The sequence below is a fragment of the Aplysia californica genome, unplaced genomic scaffold, assembly GCF_000002075.1.
Source record: "Aplysia californica isolate F4 #8 unplaced genomic scaffold, AplCal3.0 scaffold00121, whole genome shotgun sequence".
NCBI lineage: Eukaryota > Metazoa > Mollusca > Gastropoda > Aplysiida > Aplysiidae > Aplysia > Aplysia californica.
The window spans coordinates 884649-903083 of record NW_004797391.1 but is presented as its reverse complement, the minus strand read 5'-3'; the positions used below and the strand labels follow the sequence as shown (position 1 = coordinate 903083).

Here is an 18435-nt window from a genome sequence, read left to right as displayed (position 1 = left end):
ATAATCCCATTATCATCTCAAGGAGTAATCATTGAAATATGAAAGCTCAAAATATGAGGCCCTAAGACTGACTTTACCTAACAACTTCCTGTAACTGTAGAATGGGTGTCTTCTGGTCATCCTCTCTGTAGAGCTGGAGTTTGAACCTCATACTCTGCAAGCGGTCACTGGCAGCCTAAAGAGTGTGAAATCCATGAAACAAGATGTCAGTATTTGGGATATAGGCTACTGAACTATGTAACACAGCATATGCAGAGAGAAGTCATTTCAGTAATTTTCAGATGGAAAAAAATGGAGCTTCTGAAAAGACAGACAGACAGACAGACAGACACACAGACAGACAGACAGACACACAGACAGACAGACAGACAGAAACACAAACAGACAGACAGACAGACAGACACACAGACAGATGCATTCATGCACACACAGACGCACACACACACGCATGCACACATGGACGCACTTACTCATGCAAGCAGGTATGCACACACACATATATCCATTTATAGGCTCAATAGACATTTCTAACTGAATAATCAAAAGTAGATGAGAGAGAGAGAGAGAGAGAGAGAGAGAGAGAGAGAGAGAGAGAGAGAGAGAGAGAGAGAGAGGGAGAGGGAGGGAGGGAGGGAGGGAGGGAGGGAGAGAGAGAGAGAGGGAGAGAGAGAGAGAGAGAGAGAGAGAGGGAGGGAGGGAGGGAGGGACGGAGGGAGGGGGAAATCCTACTCAAGAAAGATGTAGGGGCCTGTGCAGAAGGTAGACACTAACCTTCTTCTTTGGTTCTACATACAGCAGTAGGTTGTTCACTATGTCCATGATCACAGAAAACTGCAGCTGGAGAAGAAAACAAAAACAGATGGTGTTTGGACAGCCATAAGATTTCATGAACAAGGCAAGAAAGCACTTGAAACATTTTAAAACTCTTTAAATAGAAATATCAGGAGGCTTCGGTTTTAGATGAGGATTTTTTTCTCAAGTCCTGGTAAGCTCTGCACATTATCTAAAAGGCCTTGAAGCTATAATTAAATAGTTAAATATTTATTCTTTCAACAATGAAGGTAAGAATCAGAACATTTTTGAAAAGCAAACTCAGAAATAAGTTTAAGAATCTGTGATGGGTGGTGGGTTGGGTCTAAAAAGGCTGAGAACATCATTGTGTTAGTTTTTTCCTATGTAGATCAGAACAGCATATCTTTATCTATGTAATCGGTAGTCTAGTGGTTAGGCTACCAGATGTGTAATCGTGTTATCGTGAGGTTGCGAGTTCAGAGATTCAAGCGGCAGGTCCGACGATGTGTCTTTGGGAAAGACAATTATCACAGATTTTCCTCACATCACCCAGGTGGGAATGAGTACTCAACAATAGACAGCGAAAGATCTTGTCAGTTTGTTAGTGTTTTAGCACCTGAAAATGAGATTGCACTGTAAGCTTCCAAGGAATTTGAGATTGTTTCAGAATGCTATCAGCTGTGCTGGAGTAACAATATAGATTGTAAAGCGCACAGAGCTTGTTGTTGAGCAGGAATTTGCGCAATACAAATGCTATCTATTATCTATTATTATTATTATCATCTCTCAGGCATCAGCTGGCGAGACTCACTGGGTTGGAGTAGGCGTAGACACTCTCATGCAGCAAGGTGAAGGTATCCACACCCTCCTCTCGGCTCATCACATCAGCATCTTCTGCAGGCTAGATAAAGACACAGAAGAGGAGACCACACAGTTAGGACTGGTAAGGTTTTGCAACAACAAAAAAGCAAAATGGCCAACAGAAATTATAGACATAGAAAGGAAACAAAATGAACATACAAATGGCAGAGGAGAAAAAGCAAAATCTAAAATGTTCACTTTACGTGCAGAAATACAAGGAAATTACTTTTCTGACGATCAGCATGACTGAAGGTAATACCATAGCAGAATGACACTAGCGTTAATTTTTCTGCTTTCCGAAAACAAAAATTGCAGACTTCGACAGTTCTTACCGCAAAGTGATGAAAAAATTGTCAAATAGAAATTTACATAAAATAACATTTTCACACGGTTTGTTTTTATCTAACATTTCTAGAAAATAATACCAAAAAATCTTTTATTCCTTACCGGCAAAGGCACCTCAGGCAGATTGTTGGGGTCCACATCCCCATAGTTGGCGTAGAAAAACTTACAGCTGCAGCGGTAGATGATCCTTTGGAGTTGAACAGTGTCCCCAGGGCTTGGCTAGAGGGGGACGAGGGAAGAACTTGAGATTGGGGCTTATTTTTTGTACAATCAACATAAAAGATGTACGCAGGAGAAAAGAGGTGATAATTTCTTACCTTATATTCTCGTACAGTATTCTGAGTTTTTCAGAGTATGGGTCATGACGCTTTACAGTAGACCTTCATTGAAAAAAACTGATTTGATCATTTTTGTGAAAATATTTTTTTTGCATCTCCATACCAAAAAATGGGAAGGAGGGTGGAAAATAGACTGGACACTTTTCACGGTGAAATGTGTGTCTTCTTTGTATTCCCTTGACATTATCCACTGTAGTGGATCCTAAAGTCCAGCTGACTTGGTCCTCTTTTGACTACAATATACCCCAATGTAGAAACATAAATACTGAAGGCCTTGAAAGCTTCAAAGAGAGAATAAATAAATTGCACTCAAGCCTATTTACTTTCCTTGAACCTGTTTGCTTTTCTGAGTAAGAGAAGCACACATGGACACAATAACCTTAATTAAATGCAGGGAAAAGGTAAAAAAGACAGACTGACACAACAAAGGGAAAGAAAAGAAGTAGGAACTACCAGTGATACCCTCCAACCACCTGCACTTGGGTGTATTTGAGATTAACACATTTATTTAAATGGTGTAGAACTTTTAAATAAAAACTTACTTTACCTGAGTGTAACATAAAATAAAAAGAGGTTGAAGGGACAATGGAAGAGAACTTTAAAAAATTGTGCATTACTTGAGTGTGACGGGTGAGGTAAAAAGAGGTTGATGGAATGAACATTAGAAACAGAACTGAAAAGAACATTACTTCACTCGAGTGTGACCTGAGATATAAAGAAGTTAAAAAAACAAATGGTAGAGAACTTAAAAAAGAAACTTACTTGAGTACAACCAAAGATAAAGAAAAGCTTGTAGGAAAGGAACGATGGTGCAGAACTTAAAAGAAACCTTCTTTACTGGAGTGTGATGAGAAACCCAAAGCATCAACAGTAAATCACTGACCTGCTCCGCAGAAGGTGCTACACCCGTGACTGCACTACTGACCACACTGCCCACAGACTGACCACTGCCGATCATCTCGGGCAGACCAGTCAAGTCAGCATTGGCGCGGTCCTCCACGTTCTCTCTGGACAACCAGGGGATGTTGTCACGGTCGTAGCTGTTGTTGGGATCCACGGTGGCGTAATACTAAAAGGGAAACAGGATTGTTTTGGGTTTTTTTAGTTTGAGCATTAGGCTTTTACCATTGACTGAGGTGTTATGGTACGGTTCTTTGCCATTGCAAACAGAAGATGAAGTCTAATTCCTTTGTAGAGAAATTATCTTATTGTGTACCCCAATCTGTTGGGATGCTGTACCTCATTCAGCTAAGGTTGGTCCTCACAATGACTGATATTGTGTTAATAAAGGTGTAAAACACTTACAAAGTACAATCAATTGATTTTTTTTTCTGGTCAGAGAGTGTCGAAAAAGTGAAATTGAATGCGACTCAAAGCAGAAATATTTCCTCCCAAATCTTCAAAAGAAAATATAATCCTTGAATCTCAAACACACAACTGAAGACAATCAATACTCATGTTCAGAAGCATCTGATAGATTAAGGGAAGAAGAACCTCTTTCTTACTCCCCATGTTTGTATTACACCGACTCAAAAAACAAATCAAACCCCACACCAACAGTTATTCTGTACCTGCATACAGTCCACATCACCATTCCATGTAGACTTAGAACGCAGTTGACCTTGCCGCCATATGGGCATATGTGTATAGGAAGTAATCTTTGCCCTTGCTGCGCTGACGATCACATAGCCCGGCGCTTCACAGCCTCGTACAACGACTTGACTGTTGTGAAGCTCAACTGAAATAAATGATACATGGAACAGAACCTCACTGCATAGTTCACTGATAAGGTCATTATTTCTTAAAATGTATCCACATAAAAGACACAAGGTTAATATTTTAGCTCTAAAACAAACTGACAAACACTCTCATGGGCTGATGAAACAGCATTATTCTCTTCACATTATTAAAATGTTTATTAAAAGTATCTATAGTACCAAAAAAAAAAGGCACCTACAATGAAAAGCAGTGCTCTATCTCCATACATTGTCCGTTGACTTCTAACATTTTTACCAAGGAATATTCAGGTCTTCCCTGCATGTATTTAAAAGCAAAGTAACAAAGTACTCACTATGCCAGTTTGTCTGTAGGATATCTGTAAGTTTGCAGGCTCGGATACCATGTAGTTGCTCCACATTGGAATCAGAGGGCTGAAACAGCATGAACATTACAGTGGTTTTTACGGATGATAAACTTTCATTTGCTTTTTTAACTTTGTGTCAGTTTTTGCAGCATAAAGACTTGCTGGCAATGTTCTGAATAGAAAGCAATTGTAATCTTGTACATCTTCATTAAATAATTAAATAGAGGGCCTTAACACATTTAATATCTCTTCTTGAAGGGAGGCTCTGAGCACTTTCTGGTTTATCATGACCGAAAAATATTATTTGCAGTTTCCTGGAAAACAGCTGTGCAGGGTACCATTTTACAGACACTCAAACAAACAAAACCATGACAAGATCTATCACCATCTCAGGTGGGTGCCCCTTCTCACCGGGTCGAAGTGAGGAAAATGTGTGTAAAATGACCCTCTCATGAATACGAGGTAAGGGCCAGATTTGCACTAGGATTGAAAAACAAACACCATAAGGATGCAGGTGCAGCAGCATAATCATTGGGCTACCTATGCCACTGTCAAACCAGGTAGCTTTGACAATAACAACAAAGTCCACAACAGTAACAACAACAGCAACAACAACAAAATCCGACCCACCTCCTCAGTGAAGGCCACAGACTTGCTGTCAGACTCGGAGACCAGCTTGAGGAGCATGGAGTGGGCGTGTCCCATCTGTAACTTGCTGAGAGGGGAGGGGCTTACGGCTTCACCCCCGGGATCCTCTCCAGACTCAGACTGTATGTCTGGACTGGACAAAGAGAACGACCGATTCTTCTGACGGAAAAGGAAGCAAAAACAAATATTTTACAAAATGACAAAATATTCTCAATGCTTAAAAATGAGTTACAACAGCATTTGACATTTGAAAGAAAAAGGAGAATCTTGTCACACATTTTTTCCCCTTTAAAATGCCATTGTAAAACATTATGTCTGATAGAATGACAAAATACACAAGTTAGTCATAATTCTATGAAAACTTTTTCACCTCCAACAAAAAGATAGCAAAGCTTCAAATACATAAATCTGGCTCATCCATTTCCAGACTGATATCTTTAGGTTTGCACAAACATTTAGCCCGCGGTTTTGGCTCAAGATATTCATCACAGAAAAGAAAACGATTTTAACCATATCCGCACGTCGCATTTTACTATCGTATCCATACAACGTGGGGAACTCTGTGCCACCACTTTCCAAAGAGGAAATTTACTTGTTAATCCGATCCGTACGCTTTGCATAGCAGTCTGTCAAAAAGATTTTCGAGAAATACTCAAAAAGTTTCAAAGAGATCTTCGCACTCGAAGTACTCTAAAATATGAAGAGTACAACCCCGGGGGTACAAAATGACCCCAGGGCATACGGATAGGGTTAAAAAGTCTTCAAATAATGCCCTTGCAAACAGCAATCGAACAATTGCAAGTGTTTAAACATTAAAACTAGAGAAAACTGTACTTTTATTTCATTTCATAATGAATCCTGAAGACCAATTGCAGCACCCACAATTTGCTCTTTCTGTTTAAACCCATGTCCGGCATAGGTGGTGAAATGGCAAGACTCTTTGCTGTTACAAACAGATGTGATTTTTAACACCCACAAGGGGAAGTTATTTCATTCAATGTTTCCATCTTTCTGCTAGGACGTTGTATCCCACTCAGCCTGGGTTGGCCCAATGAGACTGCATGCTATAGGCTTTAAATTAGGTCTATGAGAGTGTAAAACATATGCAATCAATCATAAGTTAATTTCCAAACTATTTCTATAACATCCCTTACTGAGAAAAATGAGTACCCCCCAATGTTATTTACCCATTTTGCAAAGCAAGGTCACACAGAATAACTCAGTTTTCTTGCGAGAGTGACTGTAGGTAACATACCACAACATTGGGCGTAGAGTCGACCCTGAAACCCTTCAAGGCCTCAGAGGAAAGGTTCCGGCGCAGTGCCTTGGCCCTCATGTAGCTGTCGTACAAGCCGATGACCACCGTCCTGTTGAACTGGTTCCAGGCTCCCTTCATCTCATGGATGGAAACACTGTGGGTTGGAACCCGCTGGGGAGGGTTTGGTTACTTTGATTAAGTAAAGAGTAACCACATCAACACATGATGGTCATTTAGTGCTGAAAAAAGAAAGACAATCAATAGACAGAGACGAAAAAGGGAGAGGAAAGAAAAAGGACCTGTCATTGGTGCCATCCCACCACTGAGTTGTGCGGGGGGGCGCAAAAATGTAAAAATGTCGTTCTAGGCATTCCGATCTGCTTATTCTTTCAGGTATTTGAGATAATGCGCCAACTTGAAGCAAGACATGGCATCTAAAAAGTATGCGACACCAGCACACTAAGATGGCTTGGTATGATGTGGGTTTAATAATTCTTTATAACAGAAATGTTTGTCAAACCAAACAACCTCCACAAATGCAAAATTAACAGTATACTTTTTTAAAATAGTCGAATTCGCTGAAACAATCCAACTGTCAAAGACAATTACCTGTACAAACCACCACTTCCCACTTCCCCTCTTGCATTTTGTTCTATATATTTTAATAAAACTGTCCAAGAGGACTACCTGTCTAAGATGACCATCTGTCTAAGGTGACCACCTCTCTCCTTGACAATGAGTGGTTGCCTTGGACAGGTTCGACTGTAGTAGCTTTGTCTTGTCTACCTCAATGTAAAATATGAGGACTCCAGACTGACAGAGACACAAAACTATGTGCCGTCAAAAAAAAGAAAAATTTGCAAAGTGCTTTCACTGACCAGTCCATTTTCATCCTCTTTCTTTCCTGACTTGCTCTTCCTGTCAGACCTCTGATAACTGATCCTGAAATACATCACATAGCAGAGCTTACAACTCAGAATAACAGAGATATTTCATGGTACAATAATGGCCTATGCGATTATCATAGTTTTTAAAAAAATGAAATGAAAAAAAAAAGACTGCAAATTGTCCCATCATATGTACATGAAACATTTTGTTTCTAAATGTAGGTGTTTTATGTCCCCATCAACAAAATTTAGATTATTTAGGAGGATCGCTTTGATCCTGCCAATTCGGGCTAATCTGGGATGAGAGATACACAATGTTCCAGCAGAAAGACTGATATTACTCAATAAAACTTTTCCCCACATGGGAATCAAACTCAGGTCTTGTGCTTGAAACAAAGCCCCCAACCACTACACGACAGACACCATTTATGTAACAATAACAGATAATGAAAACATTTTAAGATATCTTACTGATTTTAAAGGCCTTTGGCCCATACATCCACACGTTATAATAGGCAGTTTAGTGAAAATTTCAAATTATTATTTGTCTGATATGCTTTGAAATACTTTCATATGAAAGCTCTTGCCTTCATGATCATAAAACAGTTTAAATTTTGTTGATATCTTTATTAGTAAAAAGTTTATGTAAAAAGTTATGGCGATTTTTCATGCCTAAAATCTGGCCAATTTCAGGCCACTTTTAACACTGAGTTTTTGTGACACAAAAATGCAACTTTACAACACAAATGACCATTACTCAACACAAAATGCATATTTTTTAAAGTGTTGTACATCAGTTTGTTGGGAATTTTACACAGAATGCACACAACTACAAAACCCCTCTTTACAAAGTCACAGAAATATTTTTTGGGTACTTCTAGAGGTTCAGGGTGATAAAAAATCCCCCGCAAGGATAACCCAAAATGGACAAAATGGGCTATATCTTTGCTGCTAATTGTCATATTCATAGCTGCCACTCAGAAATTTATAAAAAGGAGGAAATTCACACGAAGGCGTACGCGCGCTCTCCGAAACCAGTGAGATCCAGAGGCAATATATACTGGAAAATCTAGCCTACGGTTTTGGAAGGGAAAGCTGTCATATTGTTAACCATAGGCAACTGAATTAAAATGTATTTGAAAAAAACAAACAAAAAAAACAACAACCATAAAGGCAGTAAGTTGACTAACAAGCATTCAAGTCAATTTGACACAGTTTGGACTTGGTGACTAAAAATCTAGTGTTTTTTGCCAGCTGGTGTCTCATAAAAAGATTTCTTTCACTTTAAACGTGTACATAGATAGACGTAGAGCAGTATCGGATCAAGGATACACACAGGCACTCCTGTACAATGGCGGTCCCGTTTGCACTTATTTAGTGCCCCTGTAGTGTGTTTCTTATTTAGAGATATCTAATCTAGATCTAGATATATCTAAATATGTGTAAATCTAGATTATATCTAGAGATAGATTTTCTAGATCTAAATCTAGATCTAGATTCACTTCCGCAGCAGCCACAATAGCCGTCATGTAAACAAACGGGGGGGACCGCACAGGAGTGCCGCGGGCCTCGATTTCTTTCGCAAAAAACGGCTAGATCTAGATCTAGTTCAATTTTCTAATGAACTTTTCAAGTCGCACACCGGCTGCTTCTTTCTCATTCCAGTTCCTTTTATTTTTGCATTCTGAATCAATTTCTCTCGAATTTCCGCCAATTTCAATGACAACTCGACGCGCTAACGTCCCGATGCCCAATCGACACTGTGTTGCTCCACAACAATAAACAATGTGAAACTAGCGCTGGGCCTAGAAGAACGGAAGTAGAAAGCTACGGGCGGACATGCGCGAACCGCGTTTTCGTCTCTCTCCCAGTTCGGTGTTTTCCGCGTGGAAAAAAAAAAGTATGAAATTTGCGACCAAGAGCGGTCCAGCGGAGGAAGGAGGAAAGTTGAGGGAAACGCTAGATGTAGCGGAGTTTCTGCTATTTAGCGGGAAAGTGGCAGCTATGCATATTTAGACAAATCATACATCATTCTCTTTGTCTTTTTTCACTGTTCATAATTATTAAAGAGCTAAGCCAATTAAGTAATAATTTCCAATTTTTATGGCCATTCTTAAGATTTCAAAACGTATTTTTAGTGTTTTTCTAACCGTTAAACGGATTCCGTAAAAAAAAACCCCAACTTCTTAATGACCGCCATAAGTCAGCTCCCTATCCTTCTTTTACAAAGTATTGTAACATACATTTGTGTGAAGCTATATTTTATGCTTTCAAGTGCATAAAAGAGCTTATAAATTCAAGAAAAATGCTCTTCGGAGACCTAGTTGTAGACCCACTGGAACATTTAATAAACTGCGGAAAGATGAAAAGGAAAAAAATGACAGTCATTTTATGATCTTCACACAAGTTGCACTTGCAATTTTTTGGACAAATTATATTTATAGTCTACCTCATTCTATTATTTTTTCACACATGTTTCTTCACTATTCATTACATTTTGAGTTATTATCAACTAGCAATTTTTATTGATGAGCATATTCTTTTTTAAATATTGAGTCAGACTCATTGGCCATAAATTATATTTTTTTAAATGGCACAATTTGATAATGTAAATGTAAAAATATCCAGAAAATAACAACATTAAATTATTAGGTACTGAAAGTGAAAGACTGAGCAGAGGCTTAGATAAACTCTGTTCTCTACTACTATACTACTAACAAGTAAGTTTGCGCAAAACTGATTTAAGAAAAAGGTTGTCTCATAAAAGCAATTGTTATGATGAGATTTATTATTAACTCTGAAATATATAGCTAGATGCTGAATCTAACATCAATTAGAACTGTGCAATTCAAGCTTTATTTCAATTCCAAAGCCCAAAGGCATAAATAGTTAGATATGCTGGCTTTTGACTGTTTCTAGCCTACTACTGCTGAATTCTAGACTTACCTATCATTTGCACTATTCAAGAGCCAAATATGGTAAAATAAAAGCAAAACTGTGAATTCTTTTGTCTGTCCGTTCATAATTTCATAGCCGCACGTATTATTATTATCCGGAGAAACAAGTAAAGCGCGAATAAATGCGATGCCGGCGCAATACGTTATCACAGTGTGCAGGGGAGAGCGGGGCGCCGGGTCGCTGACCGGCCGATTCGGCGTTTCGGCTTTTTGTATGCATTTTTACGGGAAGCGCCGTAGCGTTGTGCGAAGTTCAACCTAAACAACTCGGGTGTCAAAAGAAACTAGAATGGATAATCTATAACTTCTGAAAGATTCATAAATATACAGCCAGTAGTTTTCATTTTATCGCGTTGTAAAAACTGCCTTGTTTTCAGATGCAAATATTTCCAGTTCTACTGAATCGATTTTCACGCGAAGACCGCCATTTTGAAGACCTTTCTTTTCTGTTTAAAAAGATGTATCGGGAGTGGTAGTGCAATTTGCAAAACGAAACAAAACTGTGAGTTGTTTAGACCCACCGCAGCGCGAGGCTTCACGGCCGGTCACAAAAATCTACGAGGCGTACCGCGGCCGATTCGCCCTGCCGCGAGCGTGTTCACTAAACTGCCTAGTTATAACATGTGAGTCGGCAAATACATAAATAAGTGCTACAGTGAATGAAGACTGACTTAGTGACACTGAGGAAGAAACTCCGGTCGGCGGGCTCAGGTGTGGCTCCTGCCTCATCCTTGCCCATGTTTTTGCACAGGTAGATGCGCGTAGGTCCCAGCTGACACTTCAGGTACTTGATGCTCCAGTCAGCTCGTGGCCGGTGCAACAAACCGTCCTCCAAGGGCACCAGGTTCAGACGATTGCACATCTGGTTGGGGAGTTTTTGTTTAGTTTTAGTCAAAAGAAACTCATTGACACAATGAGTAAAAGGAACAACAAGATGGACAGAGAGAAACAACATAAAGAAAGCAAAAGAACTGGGACCTACTAGTGGCATCCTCCAATCATCATTAACAGAAAGAAAAAGTGAAAAGGTGAAAAAAGTAAGAAAATTAATAGAAGAGTAACACATCCTTCTAACCACATTTGAGGCCACATCAAAGGCAGAGCACTTTGCTCCTCCATGAGAGAGAATTAAAAACTTATAGAAAACTAAAATCTTTTGTTTTACGTAGAGTTTTACAGCATTTGCAATGCAATTAGGTCATACAAATGCAGAAGATTAGAGGTGTTACAAGAGAATAACAAACAAAAATAAAAGAAATAAAGATAAAGACAACAGATGTTTGATATTAAAAAGAAAGAAAGAACTACACCAGCACACCAGCCAACCACCCCCTCTATATGTTTCTAAACACTGACCTGTAGAACAAAGGAATCAGAGATGAGCTCAGCACCGTTTTCCTTGGCGTTGGACATCCAGTGACAAATGGCAAACTTGTGAAAGTCCACGGACAACTTGATCTTCCTGCGAGAAGAAATCGTTTTTTAAAATTTTGTTAATGTAGGTGTTTTTGCACCCCCATTGACACAATTTAGATAATTTAGAAGGCAGGCTTCCACCCTGTCTGTAAGGGCCGATCCAGGCTAGTTGAGATACAACATCCCAACAGTAAGGCTCCATAAAATACAATACTCCATAAAAATTCTCTCCATACGGGTATCAAACTCAAGTCTTCTACATATCACAGTGAAAATGCAGGTAAGAACTCAGAGACAGAGATAATGTTTTTACTTTTCCAGAACAGAAATGAAACCCATTCACTTAAGACACGGTACCACAATTTAGCAAGCTTATCCATATCATTGTTAAGCATGGTACCTACCCAACTATTAAAGCCCTTGAAAGCACTTTGGTCACCAGGTAATAAAAAGAGAACACAACTGTACCCAGTCACAAAGCAAACATAATTGTGTCAACTCATATCAAAAGAAAAAAAAATCCAACCCACTCACTTGTAGTGTCTCGTCAGCTGTAGTCGTCGCGGGGTGATCACTCCAAACAGCTTGCCCCTCCTCACGGGACGTGTAACGCTGAACATACAGTTCTAAAAATAGATCAACACACACAAGACAGTCATGACGCACAAAAGAAAGTCAGCCAAACCGACCGACCAACTGTAACACACACACAATGTAACATACCCCTAGAGCGAAAGCTCTTTAAAAAAATTATAAATGTTTTATGCCCATAATGACACAAATTATATCCTTTATGAGTTGGACTGCTTCCACCCAGCCTGCCTGTCAGGACCAGCCCAGGCGGAATTGGACACAGTATCCCATTGACTTCCCCATCCAGGAATTGATCTCACATCTACAGCATGCAAAGGTGAAAAGCCTATATATTTCCCCACAGAAGCCTGTAATGGAGGCATCATAAATTAGATTTTAAATTAAAGAGGAAACATTGTCATTTATACAGCCTTTCTTCTGACAATTAGCAAGTAAATACTGTGAGGTTGGGGAAAGGGGGGGGGGGGCATAGTCGTGATACTGCATGTCATAAGAGTTGACTAAAGGTACACAGGTCTAGTCTCCCAAAAAGAACCAGTTGGCGGAGGGCCAACTACCCGACCCTGTAAAAACTACTAAAAAAGTTACAGAAACATAAGCAAACACGTCTCATCTTTCAGCCTTGGGACACAGAGGAGCTTCTGCAACAATAGTACCAACAATGAAGGACAGTGGACAACATGACAAAGCCAAATGGCTCTACTGACCCGAAACCTTCTCTATCAAACAAGTCTCTCCAGACTGCATTGTGGAATTTTTGCACCTGGTACGAAACAGGAAAGAGAGCTCAAATATCACATGAAATGAAGAGACACAGGCTGCAAATACAAGGAGTCAGCGAAACCCACTGGATACAGTCTAGACAGAAATAACTCAGCTCGGGGGAACAGATATTGTATTCTGACAGGAGAGACAAGCACCATGCAGAAGGAGTTGGAATCATATTAAGTATGCCAAGAAATTATTTTGAAGATGGGAACCACACTGGGAGAGGATCATCATGGTTTCATTCACCACAAGGATCAAGAGCAACAACATGAATATAGTTCAGATCTACGCCCCAACAAATGATACTTCTGATAAAAAAAGTTCAAAATCTCTTGACAAACATTTGTATGGAGAAAACACACCTTTATTTTCTCCAGGAAACGAAGCGTGCTGGCATACAGCTCTGGGCATGATGGGATATCCAGCAAGTTGTCGGCAACAGGTCTTGTCTTCAGACTAAGGTCAAGGTTTAGATTCTGGGAGCGGAAAGCTCGGAAAGAATCATGTTCCTGTAAAAGAATAAATACAAAACAGAGCTGTTAGGTGTCCACAACCTCAAAACTATAAACGACGAAATACCAGAACCATGGAGAGAATATCTCCTTTTTTTTTTTTTTAGATCAGTTCAATCTCAGTTTTAAACAAATTTTATTAAATGAAAGCTCTGACCCACAACTGAAATATCTCATAATGCATGAAATGTATGTTCAATAGTGTAGATATTTTCCCTTTATGTTGTATGTGCAACTTAACCTGTATGATGTTTAATGTATTGTTGAACAAAAAGAAAGGGGAAAAGTCAGCGTCCAACAAAATAGCATGAAGCCTTTGAGAGTTCGAACCTCCAGTGAGAAGTCAGGCACTTTATCTGGCGCACATGGCATCACTGGGTGGTGGTCATTGGCATCTCCAAGGCACAACCATTCCAGGCACACTCTGGAAATGAATAGGAATCGTGAAATAAGTTTTAGAACAATTTTATTTCTTAGAAGTACTTGCCATGTCAGACTAAAAGTTTGTAAAATACAACTGAATATGACAACGGTGAAAGACAGAAATCAGTCAAGGTAAAATGATGATCATTATTCTCTCTCTCTCTCTATCTCTCTTTGTCTCTTTCCCTCCCTTACCCCCCCCCCCCCCCCCTCTCTCTCTAAGAGATGAAAGATAATATAATCAAGATCTAAATACAGGTTAAATATACTTTGTATGAAATGTCAGGAAATCTATTTTTTTTCAAATGGGACAGTAACAAAGTGCAGAACAAAAGATGAAACTGATAGGCCTCTGAGTCTACAATGCAATAAGGCTGAGGGGTGCCTGCTTCTAAAATTATAATAATATTAATATTAAGGATAATAATAATAATAATAAATAATAATTTCATTTACATAGTGCATTCACGCTCTAAGCATTTTTCTATGAGTCTAATAATTATCATTACCCCAGCAGACACTGGAACACTTTAAAATATTTGCAGCTTCCCACGAAGAAAACAGAGCAAGCTGCCATTTTACAAGCGCCAAAACACTAGCATAGTGATAAGATCTTATGCTGTCTATGGCCGGGTACCCAGTTACATCAGGGGAAGTGAGAAAAATTCATGTAAAGTGCCTTTTTCATGGAAAAAAACATTGGGCCACAGATGGGATTCCAACCCATGACCTTCTGGTTGAGCCCTACAGTCTAACTACTAGACCATAGACACCACTAGAATAAAGCTATGTTACTACGCGCCACAGATGTGCCAAAAACAAAATAATGCTATACCTGAAGGTCAAATTGGGTAGGTGCAGCAACTTGCTTTCATTATACTTGGAAGCTGTCCGCACAGAAATGTCGAGGTCGCCTTGCAAAACAAACTGAGCTGCAAATGAAAGACAGGTCTGACAGGTACCAAAGAAAAAAAAAAAGAAAATGAAAAAAACCTCAATATTTTCAGTGAAATGATAAAAATTACAAAATTGTAACAATTTAAACTTTGAAAAAATGTGTGTCAGCAAAATTTTGAAATTATATATTCCAGGCATATAATCCTCAACTCACAGACCACCTCCCACAGCCCTATTCCACACCTCCCACAACCCACCATCTACAGCCCACAAATCACCATTCACAACAAACAAACCAGAATCTATAGCCCACAAATCACCACTCACAACACACAAACCACCACCCACAACCCCTGAATAACCAACCACGAACCATGACCCACAACACATGAACCACCATTCCCAACCCACAAAGTACTCCCCCCCCCAACCCGCCACCCCTAACCCACAAATTATCACCCTCCAAACCACTACCCACAACCCATGAACCACGACTCACCATTGGTCCAGTCCAACAGAAGCTTGGTCCAGGTCCAGTCCATGAGCTCAGTGTTGTTGTAAGGGTCGAGCGAGGCATGGTACAGCCAGCTCATGCAGCTGATGGAGGCCGTGAACCGGCCGTGGAACAGCAAACGCATCTTGTCCCAGAATGGGAGCGGCCGGCTGGGGTCCACCGAGGGCTTGTTGATGCGGTCCATGCTCAGGTTGTAGAGCGCGACAGCTGGCTCCCAGCACACGCCATAGGCCAGGGTCAGGCTGCTCATGTCTGTAAACATCCCCAGAGTAGAAAAGTTGTTTGCAATTTTTTGTTTGAGTAATGAGAGGAACATCAACACAATAAAAGTTAGGGTTTTTGAAAAAAAGTTTTAGTTAGAATTTGATGGCACTTGCAACACAATAAGGTCATAGAAGTGCCGAAGATTAGAGGTGTTACAAGAGAGTAACAAACACAAAAGAAAGGAAGAGAGATAAGAACAATAGATGTTTGATCCAGAGCACCTGCCATCCACTCACAATGGTTGTTCAGTGTAGGGAAAAGGCAAGAGAGACAGAAACAAGAGAGGGAAGGAAAAGAAGTAGGACCTACCAGTGGCAGCCTCCAACCAACCATGGTTATTGACAAGTAAACAGAGACTCAATGGACCCTAGAAACGACGATATGGTAGGGATTAAAGACATCATAAACGGAGTGATGTCATCTAAGAATCAGGACCCAAATTTTCCCTACACGTATCAGTAAGAGATTTTGCTTTTTTCTTGTTCCCCCTCATCAAGCCAATTGAAGGAATAAATGGTAAAAACATTAGATCAAATTAAGAGCATGTTTAGATTATTCTGTAAAAAAATCAGAAGGAACACTGAAATTTCTTCTTCTCCAAGAGAACAACAAACTTGTGGCCCATTCATTTATTTTGAATTTAAGAGTAAACATGTCCCCCCAACTTAGCACAAAGGAGCTGTAATTTTGACAGGGCCATCAGACTACTACCGTGGATTTTAAGTCCTAACATGTCTACTGAAAACTCACCACAGCTAAAATCATGGAAGAATTTCAGCGACGGCAGATTTCTCTCCACAGCCATGGTGGTCCAGGGCTCATCCACCTCCACAGTGCATGTTCTTTTTGCTGTGTAAGTCAGAAGAATACAGAAAAGGAACATAATTTCAAACAAAAGCAACAAAAATATTACACCTCCTAATTGATAAAAAGAGTTGACAAAGGGTGTAAAGCATTTACAATAAAAAGAAATAAAAAAGTTAAAAGGAAACATGCCATAAAAAGAATCAGTTGCATGTTATTTGAAGAGAACTTACACTAAATACTAGCTCCTACTACCTCTTGATTTCTAGAGCCTCACTGAAGCTTGAAACTTCCATGGAACAACAAAAAGACATACAGTGGAAACCATATATAACAGGCCCGGTAATAACAGGGATCCGGTATTAACAGGGATTTTTAAAATCCCCTTTTTTTCCTACTCTTTGTCTCTATTAAAAATTATCGGCAATAACAGGGCCTCATCGGAGCCCAACCGGTTATAGCAGGGACAAAGGCTCGTTAACAATGAGTAAAAAGTACGAGAGAGAGAGAGAGAGAGAGAGAAAGAGAGTGATGGAGCAAGCCCATGCAAGCCATGCCACTGCAAGCACACGCAGTGTGTGAAGCGAGAGAGGGCTGCAGTGTGCTGCAGACCTCGATCTAGTCAGAAACCTAGCAACACGTACGCATAATGTGTCACCAACGATGTCAAGCACGAGAGAAAATGCCTTTCAATTGACCAAAAAAATACGCTAAATAATCCAGGCTGTTGACAAAAAGCAAGCTCCACTGGCAGAGGTTTGTCGTCAGTTCGACATTCCACAAGGGTCGATTCACACCATTATCAAGGATAGAGAGAAACTAGTGGCATATACTCCAATGGAAAGTTTGCTCTCGATTGGAAGAAGATGAGACTACCCGATGCAGATGCTGTAGACCAAGCTCTTCTGATGTGGTTTAAGGAGGCAAGGAGAAAGTTGGTGCCAAAACCCATGTTCGTGGGTACTTGTGGTAAAGGAAACTACCCATGAATAAGTACAGCTGGATTAGTCCACAAATGCTTACTTTCCTTGAATTTCTGATTTAACAGGGATCGGATATAACAGGAAATTTTCTCTACTCCCACCATCCCTGTTATATCAGGTCTGAACGGTAATATGCTTAATTCAGCAATACTTGCCCCAGCAGCCGAAGGGCTCGTAAGTTCAAGCTCAGCCTGATGTAAAGCATGTGTCCATGATGCAGCATCACTGGGCCGTGTTTTTGAGCAAGACACGATAACCCAAGCTCAAAAACAGGGCATGGCAATGTAGGAACTAGCAATGTAGAGTGTTTGTAAGATTGCATTGGTGTGATATTATGTATTACGAGGGTGGATTAAAAAATAATGGAAGTTGTGAAGTATCTCAAAATCTTTTCATGCTTTTTATCGTAACGTTTTGCATGTATTATCATTTTAACCAAATTTCTGTTTAGGGATGAAAAATAAAAGTGACATATGTGAGGTGTCGTGGAGAAATCAGGCGCTCGTCAAAATAATGAAATTTTAAAAAACTGGCATTTTCCAGCCAGTTTGGCAATTTTTATAGAATTTTTATTTTTTGGACTCAACACCTTTAATGTCCATTTAAAAATACAGTGTGTGGACTTTACTGAAAAACATTGAATAAAGGCAAAAAAATGTAAAATATAAGTTTCCAAGGACTTTCATGCTATAAAAACCACCGAACTTTGGTGGCCATTTTCTCGCTATTTTTACCTCTGAAACCAGGCGACCCCCATCTCCTTCAACCTCAAATATCTTGACACCTGTTCAAGATAGATGGGCATTTTTTTCACCTAAAGCAAGACAAATTAACAAGCTTTAAGATGATGCCAATAACTCCACATGCCCAAGAACCGACGTGCACCGCGTCATGACATATATATTGTATTCACTCACCCCTTGCTGTTCCCTCTCGCTCTGCCCCAACCAGTCGGCCCCACACGTGCATAGCCTGGATGTCCACCATGGGTCGAGGGAAGTCTCTGAGCGACACTGACCACAGCTTGACGCTGGCACTGACATAGCGGCACCATAGCGTTATAAAGTTGATTGGTTCCTTCGGGAATGGAC

At 39.9% G+C, this 18435-nt stretch overlaps 1 protein-coding gene across 2 annotated transcripts in view; it reads right to left on the bottom strand.

Moving 5' to 3' along the window:
• The window catches only part of LOC101855182 (protein KIAA0100), a 73162-nt gene that overhangs the window by 12437 nt on the left and 42290 nt on the right, over positions 1-18435 (bottom strand). Inside the window, exons 28-46 of one of the 2 annotated variants that reach the window (XM_005096106.3) lie at positions 18262-18434; positions 16308-16406; positions 15279-15545; positions 14718-14814; positions 13790-13883; positions 13310-13456; positions 12120-12211; positions 11526-11631; positions 10841-11031; positions 7204-7267; positions 6323-6496; positions 5050-5226; positions 4408-4486; positions 3908-4074; positions 3220-3405; positions 2101-2217; positions 1604-1693; positions 772-837; positions 78-175 (exon numbers count right to left, since the gene is read on the bottom strand). In XM_005096106.3, coding sequence (XP_005096163.1) covers positions 78-175; positions 772-837; positions 1604-1693; positions 2101-2217; positions 3220-3405; positions 3908-4074; positions 4408-4486; positions 5050-5226; positions 6323-6496; positions 7204-7267; positions 10841-11031; positions 11526-11631; positions 12120-12211; positions 13310-13456; positions 13790-13883; positions 14718-14814; positions 15279-15545; positions 16308-16406; positions 18262-18434 — 2484 coding nt within the window. The remainder of the gene's footprint in view (positions 1-77; positions 176-771; positions 838-1603; positions 1694-2100; positions 2218-3219; positions 3406-3907; positions 4075-4407; positions 4487-5049; positions 5227-6322; positions 6497-7203; positions 7268-10840; positions 11032-11525; positions 11632-12119; positions 12212-13309; positions 13457-13789; positions 13884-14717; positions 14815-15278; positions 15546-16307; positions 16407-18261; position 18435) is intronic. The other variant, XM_005096107.3, reaches the window with a different exon arrangement.